Raw genomic sequence first — 10,002 nt, 5'->3', positions numbered from 1 at the left:
TGTCTTACCATCAGATGAAGTTCACCAGCAGGAGTAGGAGAAGAGTGGACACTGGCTCCAGTCTACTGAGCTGCTGTGGTGGTAGTTGTGCTGTTGGCTGCTGTGTTCAGCTGAGGACAGTGGATGAGGTGGGGGGTGGAGGAGGGTCTGTGCTCCGCTGATGTCACCGGAGGGCAACGGGAATCTAGCGTACGCCACCGATCTGGAGGAAAGAAACGGTAGCGATGAGGTTACACATGATGTTTTACCAACACATCAAGCAGAGTTTTTAAGGGGTCAAAATGCATTCAGACGATTCATTTTAATTCAGCTCGTCTCTTCAGACCTGTAGGGCTGGTATGCCGTGGATGCAGGCACCATCTGCTCCTCACAGCTGTAGTCGTACTCGTACAGCTCCAGGGGCTCGGGGTGGATGCTCTCAGATGAGTCCCGCTCCAGAGACCAGCCTGAAAGGTGACCCCCCTTCAACGGCTGCTGTCTGGAAGAAGCCTGATTCTTCTCTTCCTGCACCGACTGAGAGGTGGAGGGTGTCCTCTGCAGGCCTGAGAGGGAAATGCAGCATTCAGTGGGGTCTCATAGACATAATACTTTAGAGAAGGGGCGTCAAACATACAGCCTGTGGGCCAAAAGCGGCCCTCCAAAGGTCCAATCTGTTGCCTCAAAGTGTAAAAATTCCAGAGAAGACATGAACTGCAGATTGCAAAACTGTAAATCTAAATTTGTAGACCATGACAAGTTTTGACCATAAAGTAAAATACTAGATTGCTCATTGTTTTTTTTGTCATTTTGTGTCTAATTTTGTCATATTTTGTCTTGATTTTGTTGTTTGTCTCATGCTTTTTTTGTTTGGTTTCTCATTTTTGTAATATTTTGTCTTGATTTTGCTGTTTATTGTCTCTTGTAGAGGCTAAGCCAATGCTTGAAGCCCCTGAGGTGCTTCACCAGGATTTAAATAGTTGACACGCCGACAACTTTACCGCGTCTGATGAAGAGAGCCGAGACCAATGCTTGCGGTTCCAATAATCTGTGTTTATTACTCCAAATAAGTATAGTCCAACAGCTTTAATCTAAACAAACAATTCATTGTTACCGGCTTTTCAGCGGCAGCTTCAACGGCGGTCAAAACTGTTTTATCCTTCCGGGCGGAACACCTACCCGGACAAAGATTGGTTCCTATTTATAATAATCGAGCTCATTGGCTCCTACATCTCTTTTTGTCTGACTTTTTAAAAATATTTTATTTTTGGGCATTTTTCAACAGGCTTAGTAAGAGAGTGAAAGGAAACAGGGGACAAGACATGCAGCAAAGTGCCACGAGTGGGAATCGAACCCAGGCTGCTGCATCAGAGACCAGCTCCTGTACATGGTTCACCCATTTAACCCATTGAGCTATACAGGAGCCCCTGTTTTTGTCTGACTTTTGTTGCTTGTCTCATGCTTTTTGTTTTGTTTTGTTTCTCATTTTTGTACTATTTAATCTTCTTTTTGGTTGTTTTTTTGTCATTTTGATCGTAAGTCATCGTTCTTTTTGTCATTTTCTGTCTTGTTTTTGTTGTTTATTGTCTTTTTTTGTCTGACTACCGTTGCTTGTGTCGTTTTGTTTCTTATATTTGTCGTTTTGCGTCTCGTTTTTGTAATATTTTGTCTCGATTGTGTTGTTTTTTTATCTGACAAAAATATTTTTTTGCACTCAAAGGGAAGAATTTGGAGTTGTCGTTATTCAGAGGTTATTTAGGTCATTACTCTCTGATTTTACTGGTCTGGCTTACTGGAGATCAAACTGGGCTGAATGTGGCTCCTGAACAAGAACGATTTTGACACCCCTGTTCTAGAGAAAAACTTTGTCCCTCTGCCAGGGTTTGATTACAGACAAGTAGGAATAAAAAAAAGCCTCACCTGGAGAACCGCTGCAAGCATCTTTCCTGTCCTGTGTGGGTCTTTTTGCAGGGGGACTTTTATTCGAGCGACACCTTAAAAAAACACAACATAAAAAGCATTTTTTTTAACATATCCCTGCCCATTCGGACTTTATTTTCCATCCTATTTTGTCACTGACCTAAAAAGCGACCCAAAGCCATAACACAGACAGATTTCAGACATAGCTTTAACTACATATGCAACAGATTCAGCCCTTGTGAGGAATGACTTTCCTACCGTTTACTGTGTGAATGGGTGCCTCCCTCCCTGAACCCTTTGGCGAAGGGGTTGTGGTCAATCTTTAATTTGGTGATCTTAAAAGAGGCAGTAAAATAAGTTGCAGCGTTTAGTTTCAAACCAACAGGAACATCATCAGAACATAAAAACCTAAAGCTGGTTGTACCTTTGGGTTCTGGTAGGCAGTGACGGCAGTGAAGGCCGTCTCTGGGAATGAGAAGCTCTGAAAGGAGCCCCAGCATATCGTGTACGGACTGTCTGCCTGGACCACATGAAACCTGGGGTAGTAGCGATGCATGGAGTGCAGGATGATCTAACAGGTAAGAAGTGGAGCTTATTGAGCAACATGCATGGACCAGGGGTGTCAAAAATGCGGCACGGAGTCCAAAACTGGCCCTCAAAGTGTAAAAATTCCAGAGAAGACATTAACTGCAGGTTGTAAATTCATAAAACTATAAATTTAAAATAACTTCTTGATGACAAACATTACTTAGCCATCTGATATTAATATGAAGGCCATGTTGGCAACAAGGGCATCACTGAATTAATTATACGAACATGGTAACAAACCAACTAAAAATCTTGCAAAGTTAATCCGCAGAAGGGCAGATTCTCAGTCAATCTCATCTATTAAGGATGCTCAAGGAAACATTAAGTTTAATACGACTGAAATTACTGGAGTATTTAAGACATATTACAGTAAACTTTACGTAAGTGAAGAGCATGAAGGTGCACAGGATTTGATCAATACATTCATGTCTAGGTTAAGCCTGCCCAAACTAACAAAATCAAATATTGAACAAACCTGTCACAATACAGGAAGTTGTGGTAGCATTACAGACTCTACAGGCAGGAAAGGCCCCAGGCCCTGATGGCCTTAGCTGTGAGTTTTATCAAGAATTTAAATCTGAACTTATGGGTCCTTTTCTGGAGATGTTACATGATTCATTTAATGGGGGCTTCTTACCTAGATCTTTGACTGAAGCCAGCATAAACCTAATTCTTAAAAAAAGAAAAGCCAGCTGATGAATGCTCTTCATATCGTCCCATTAGCTTGTTAAATGTTGATTTTAAGATATTGTCTAAGATCCTAGCATGACGTCTTGAAGTGGTTCTCCCTTATATAATAAATAATGATCGGACTGGATTTATAAGTGGCAGAAACTCCTGTGACAATATGAAGAGGCTATTGAATTTAATTCAGATGACTCATTAGAATAACCTGGACAGTATTGTAATAAGCCTGGATGCAGAAAAGGCCTTCGAGCGTGTTGAATGGCGTTTCCTCTCCTCTGCTCTACACAGTTTTGGACTGGGGGACGCATTTTGTAGATGGGTGAAGTTGTTCTATTCTAACCCAGTTAATGGTCAGCCCTCAGCTTACTTCCCCTTGGAAAGAGTGACTAGGCAGGGGTGTCCTCTTTCCCCCCTGCTGTTTACAGTTGTAATAGAGCCCCTTGGTGAAGCTATAAGGAATAATCCAGATATCACTGGAATTGCTGTGGGTGGCATGGACCACAGAATAGTTTTGTATGCTGATGATGTCCTGCTTTTTTTTTAACTAATCCCAAAACATCTATGCCAGCTGTGCTGGAGGTATTACATCAATTTAGCAAATTCTCAGGATACAAAAGCGATCGCTCTTTGTTGTGGTCTGTATCCAAATCTCAGGACGCGAGAAAGCAAATCTCGTTCCGAAATTGCGCGATAGCTCACGCCAAAACCGGTGTTTTGGTGTTTCGGTGTTTTGCGATCGCCAGGTAATGTGGAGGTTTTCGTTCACTTCTCATCTCTAGTATGTTGTGGGACACTCATTGAGACTATCTGAGCCGGTCAGCGTGGGGCAAAAGCACGTTAGGGCAGACTTTGACGCGGGGGGGCAAGTTGCCCCATACTTTTCGCTAGCTGAGCTGCTAGCTGAGCTGCTAAGCTGCCTGCCTGGCTAAATACTGGAGCTATGTCGAAAATTCATTTCTCCATCACTCACATGTATGAAATGACGTGAAAATAGACCCCAGGTTGAAAAAAACCGAAGTTCCCCTTTAAGTGGATTGATAATACACCTCCCACGATTGCAGGATGGCACAGATTAATCTTTAATATTATTCCTATGGAATACCTAACTTACAGGATCAAATGTAAAACTGTGGATTTTTTTATATTTGGGCTCTCTTTTTTACAGCCATGGCCATAAGTTTGGACACAAGTACCATGACGCTTGTGAATCTTAGAAAATACCACAAAATTGTCACTTACAATATACAGCCATGGCCATAAGTTTGGACACAGCATGACTTATGTCTGTTTTGATGTCTATTACAGAACATAAGTATATGTAAGTGACAATTTTGTGGTATTTTCTAAGATTCACAAGCGTCATGGTACTTGTGTCCAAACTTATGGCCATGACTGTAGGTATGCCGGTAAAAGACTAACAAAGGTCATCTTAAAGGGAAATACTGAATGCAACCCCCAAGAGGGCCAAAATGTCCATCCTGGGTTATGAAGTTCTGAGGAGTTTGGAGTTGGAGGTCCCATTTTTCTCCTGTTTTTAATTTCTCTAATTGATTTTTATTTTTATTATTTATTTCAAATTTATTTTAGTTGGTTCATTTATTTATTTATTTTACCAATCTAGTTTTTATTTATTTATTTTGGATTGTTTAGGGATGCTTAGGTTCTCATTTTTGCTCCAAGTAGGCGTCCCCTTGGTATGATCTTGCTGCAGGCAGCTACTGAGGATTGAACTGAGTGTAACCAGTACATGTACATATTTAAGATGTATAACATTGCCATGGACGTTCAAGATTATATTTTGGAAAACGGAATGCATTGGTGTGACATGTATGAGGTATCGAGGTGAAGATGTTTTTGTTGTGGCCAAAGTTTACTCGTTTTCTGGTTGTATGTTGTAATGTAATGTTTGTGTGTTTCTTTGTTAAAAACTAAAAAGTTAATAAAAATATTGTACCAGAAAATAACTTCTTGACCGTGACAAGTTGTTTTGATCATAAAGTAAAATACTAAATTGTTCTTTTGTGTCTTGTTTTTGTCTTTTTTGTCTGACTTTTGTTTCATGCTTGTCGTTCTGTGTGTCCTTTTGTCATTTCTTGTCTGGTTTTGATCTACTTTGTAACTCTTTTGTCTAAGTAGTTCATCGTTTTGTGTTTTCTTTCTGTCTCGCTTGTGTTTTTTAGTCTTATTTATATCATTTAATGTTTGGCTTCATTCGTTGTTTTGTGTATAGTTTTTGTCATTTTTGCCTATTTTTCTGTCACTTGTGTGGTTTGTCTACTTTTTTGTCGTTTTGTTTCTCGCTTTTGTCATTTTTGGTCTCATTTGTTGATTTTTTTGTCGTTTTGTAACTTTTTTGTCTCTTTTTTGTTTTGTTTCGTGTCGTTTGTCAATTTTTTGGTCATTTTGCGTCTCATTTTTGTAATACTTTGTCTTGTTTTTGTTGTTTTTTTGTCATTTTTGTCTGACTTTTGTCATTTTGATCATAAAATAAAATACTACATCCTTCAGTTCCAGATAGTTGTGACTAAATGTTGTGTTCCTTTGTAGACACTCTGTGATCTGGAAGTTGTAATGTGGAAATGATAAACTGAGGATTAATGTTGATGAAATTGAACTTATTTTCCTAAAGAAACTTCAGGTTGTTTAAAATATTTTGTAAAAAGATAACTCTTTAAATGTGAACATTTTTAGAGAAACATTTGTGGTTATTTACAGGTTGTTATTCTGTAATTTTACTGGTCCGGTCCACTTGAGATCAAACTGGGCTGAATGTGGAACCTGAACTAAAATGAGTTTGACACCCCTGGCATCGACGAATAGAATGGAAATTTGACATAACAGTGAAAGTTTTCGGTAGGAGAGTGGTGTTACGTGGCCGTGTTGATCCAAGGTGTTGTTGGTGAGCTTCATCTTGAGGAAAGACAAGGACTGCTTCATCCAGTGGGTTCCTACTGCAGGAGAGTCAGGATGGGTGTAAGTCCGACATGGGGGCTGGGGTTCTGCCTTCCCTGTGACCTCCCACTGCTCCTTTTTCCACTACAGAGAAACGGGGGGGGAGGGATGGATGAAAGTGTGAAACCTCAAGGTGGATTAATCGTGAAGCACAACAACAATATTTTTTAACTGTTTTGGATTTACTCTGTCACAATATGTGTCCTTCTGGTCACTTTTGTTGGAGGAAAATCACTAAAAGTCACAGTTTTTTTCCCCATAAAACCTCCTACAGTACTTAATTATGTACTGCGTTGTTTTCAAGTGTGTGCTAAAAGCAGCATCTGTGACCAAATGGGCCAGTGCGAATGATGATGAGCTGTTGAATGTATGGATGGCTGGCTGCTCCTCATTCACTGATTGTGAATGAGTGGGGATGCTAATTGATTGGGCCTCCAGACGAGAGTGCACAAACAGGGAGCAGTGAAAGGCTTTGATATGCAGCAGTGAATGGCCCAGAGTGGGCAGACTGATGTCTGGCTGCAGACTGCTGTCTTTCACATCCTGCAGTCTGTTGGTTTTAATCCCTAATGAGACAAAATGTGGAAAACAATGAGCCTGAATGTGCAGCCGTGCATCCTCGGGGTGCTGCATGTGACTGTACCTTGTATTTGAAGCTGTCTCCGGGAACCATGTCCACCATGATGACATAGTTAGTGAAAGGTTGGAGGCCGGTTACACGGACGCTGCAGTGTGGAAACATCCTCCTGAAACAAATGCACAAAGTCAGAAGCCATGCAGCAGGTCAAGCAGTTTCTTGCAAGCGATACGAAGCACTTCTGGTATTTTTAGAGAACAGAGACTGATCGTTTTAACTGGACTGCGTTTTAGATCTCGGTTTAGTTGCAAGCGCAGCTACCTTCCGTGTTTCGTTATAATCATCTCTGTTCCGATGCCGTGGAAGGACTTCCAGAGATCTGAGTTCTCCAGGGTCATCCTGGTGCAGCCCTGCTGGTACGAGTGAGCTGCTGAAGGAGACCGAGGCATGCTTAGATTCAGTTTAGAGTCTGTGGAGAAAATACAAACACACACATGCAGCTTCAGAGAGACGGAAAAATCTATTCTCACAAAGCCTCTGGAACTCAACAAACAGCATCTCTCTGTGACTAGTTGCTAAAATGTTTTGGAGAAGAGATAAAAGGGCAGGACGTCAGCTCATCCTCACTTTCATATTTTTCTTCAAGTTGATAAAATATTAACAACAGTGTGATTGCATAGTTTTGTGCACTGGATTCAAGGTTTTGTTTTTTGCAAAATTAATCACCAATACGGCAAAATAAACGTAATTTAGATTCTTTACAACCAAAGGCTTCTAGCACGATTCAACTTAAACATTTCATGTCAGAGCTAATGAGATGAAGCTTACCAGAGATGTGGTGCATGTTCCTGTCTCCTCCTGTTATCACTCTGCAGACCCATCAGGTTCTGAGACAAAAATCAAATAATTCAGGGGTTCTTTCCTTGAATCTCCCAGGTCTTGAACTTCATTGGTCACAAAAGAAAGGGTGTGGTCTAAAGAGCCGAGGGGGCAGATAAGATTTACTGCTGCAGCCACCGAGCTGTGGGATTGTGTGTAGATCAGAGGTGCCTTAGTTCAGGTTCCACATTCAGCCCAATTTGATCTCAAATGAGCCGGACCAGTAAAATCACAGCATAATAAATAATGACAACTCCAAATTTTCCCTTTGTTTTGGTGCAACAAAGTGCATTCTGAAAGTATTCACATTTAAGGAATTATCTTTCTACAAAGCGTCATGAACAACCTGAAGTTTATTTAGAAAAATAAATTAAATTTCATCAACATTCAGCCTCAGTTTATCATTTCCACATTACAACTTCCAGATCACAGAGTGTCTACAAAGGAACACAACATTTAGTCACCTGGAACTGAACAATATATATATGTTACTCTAAAAAAAAGACAAAAAAACAACAAAAACAAGACCAAATATTACACAAATGAGACTTGAATGACAAAAGCGAGAAACAAAATGACAAAAAAATGAGACAAATGAGAGAAAAAATGACAAAAGCATGAAACAAAAGAACACAAATGAGGCACAAAACGATGACTAAAGTGAAACACAAAATGACAAAAATGAGGAAAAAAACACAAGTGAAACAAAAAGAAAACATAAAACGGCAAAAACGAGAAACAAAATGACAAAAACATGAGACAAACAACACAAGCAAGACAAAAAGGAAACACAAAACTACAAAATCGAGAAATAAAATGACAAAAACACAAGACAAACAACAAAAGCCCTACAAAAAAACCAACAAAAACAGGACAGAATATTACAAAAATGAGACGCAAAATAACGAAACCGAAGCACAAAACGACAAAAAAATGAGACAAAAGACGCTAAAATAAGAAAAAATTACATAAACGAGACCAAAAATTACAAAAGTGACAAACAAAATGACTAAAAATTAGACAAACAAGACAGGTCTGACAAAAAAAATGACACAATGGCTAAAACAATGCTCAAAACAATGAATAAAGCGAAACGCAAAATGACAAAAAAACAGACAAAACCACAAGCAAGACAAAAAGGAAGCAAGAAATGACAAAAACAAGAAACAAAAATATGACACAAACAATAAAAGTCTGAAAAATATGACAGAAACGAGGCAAAATGTTACAAAAATGAGACACAAATGACATAAGAACAACGAACAATCTAGCATTTTACTTTAGGATCAAAACAACTTGTCATGGTCTAGAAATTATCTTAAATTTATAGACAAACGTCAGAGAAAAAAAACAACAAAAAACAGACAAAATACTACAAAAATGAGACACAAAATGACAAAAGAATGAGAAATCTAGTATTGTACTTTACATTTATAGTCTTACTAATTTACAATCTGCAGTTAATGTCTTCTCAGTAATTTTTACACTTTGAGGGATTGGACCCTCTGGAGGACCGCTTTTGGCCCGCGGACCTCATGTTGGACACCTCTGGTCTAGATATCGGTGTGTTATTATTGAAATTTCTTGGCACTGATGCAGTGTCAGTTTTTTGAAGTGAACCGTGTAAAATTTTCCCTGTAATTCTGGGCTTAAAGGAGATTAAAAAAACAACCCCTAAATGAGAGCGTAAACATATCCATACCCCAAGTGTGTCTGTAGCTGGTTTTACTTACTGTTAGCCTTGTTGCTGTTAGAATTATCTCTGAATGTGCTTTTAGAGACTCAGTAAGAGTTTCAGTAGCTGTTCAGATGCTGCTCAGAGACAATCATTTACCAAAGATTTGATCTTAATGAACCCAGCTGTGGTCACCTACAATAACAAGGACATACAGTGTGTATGAAACGCATAAAATATTCATGTCCCGCTCTCCCCCTGCAGCCCAAAGATGGTGAGGAGATTTTCAAAGTGCATGGGAGACAAAGCGGCCCCTCCTCGGCACCTCTGTTTGCATATTGAGATTACAGAGGTGACTGGAGTTTGGGCTTAGGCTTGACGATGGGTGATAATGTCGCTCATCCGACCAAATCGCCTCATGGCCGTCCACCCCGTCTAAGTCCTGATACCTTAAGTGTCCTGGAACAATAGCTGGAGCCAGCAGTTAGCAGCCCGTTCACATGATGGGACTGATGGGAGGAGGGGGGAGCCGCAGGACGGGTCTTCAGATGACAACGTTAGAAGGTTACAAGACAGAGGAATTCATCTCACAGTGGAAAAAGTTGTTCATACCAACAGCATGACTCAACTAGTGGGACTGTTGGTCTAAACCAGGGTGTCAAAATCATCTTAGTTCAGGGGCCACACTCAGCCCAATTTGGTCTCAAGTGACCAGTAAAGTCACAAAAAAACACAAGCGAGACAACAA

The 10,002-nt window shown here is 40.0% G+C and overlaps 1 protein-coding gene across 1 annotated transcript; it reads right to left on the bottom strand.

Moving 5' to 3' along the window:
- Positions 1-2,150: 2,150 nt before the first annotated feature.
- LOC110969099 (T-box-containing protein TBX6L-like) lies at positions 2,151-7,161 on the bottom strand. The gene is made up of 5 exons (XM_022219128.2): positions 7,022-7,161; positions 6,767-6,869; positions 6,043-6,207; positions 2,321-2,467; positions 2,151-2,231 (listed from the first exon to the last, which is right to left on the bottom strand). The coding sequence occupies exons 1-5, from the start codon at positions 7,147-7,149 to the stop codon at positions 2,151-2,153; spliced, it is 624 nt and encodes a 207-aa protein (XP_022074820.2). The 5' UTR covers positions 7,150-7,161.
- Positions 7,162-10,002: the final 2,841 nt, after the last annotated feature.

The sequence above is a fragment of the Acanthochromis polyacanthus genome, chromosome 18 (assembly GCF_021347895.1).
Source record: "Acanthochromis polyacanthus isolate Apoly-LR-REF ecotype Palm Island chromosome 18, KAUST_Apoly_ChrSc, whole genome shotgun sequence".
In the NCBI taxonomy this organism is placed as follows: Eukaryota; Metazoa; Chordata; class Actinopteri; family Pomacentridae; genus Acanthochromis; species Acanthochromis polyacanthus.
The sequence above is the reverse complement of the archived record's forward strand: the minus strand, read 5'-3'. Positions and strand labels throughout refer to the sequence as shown.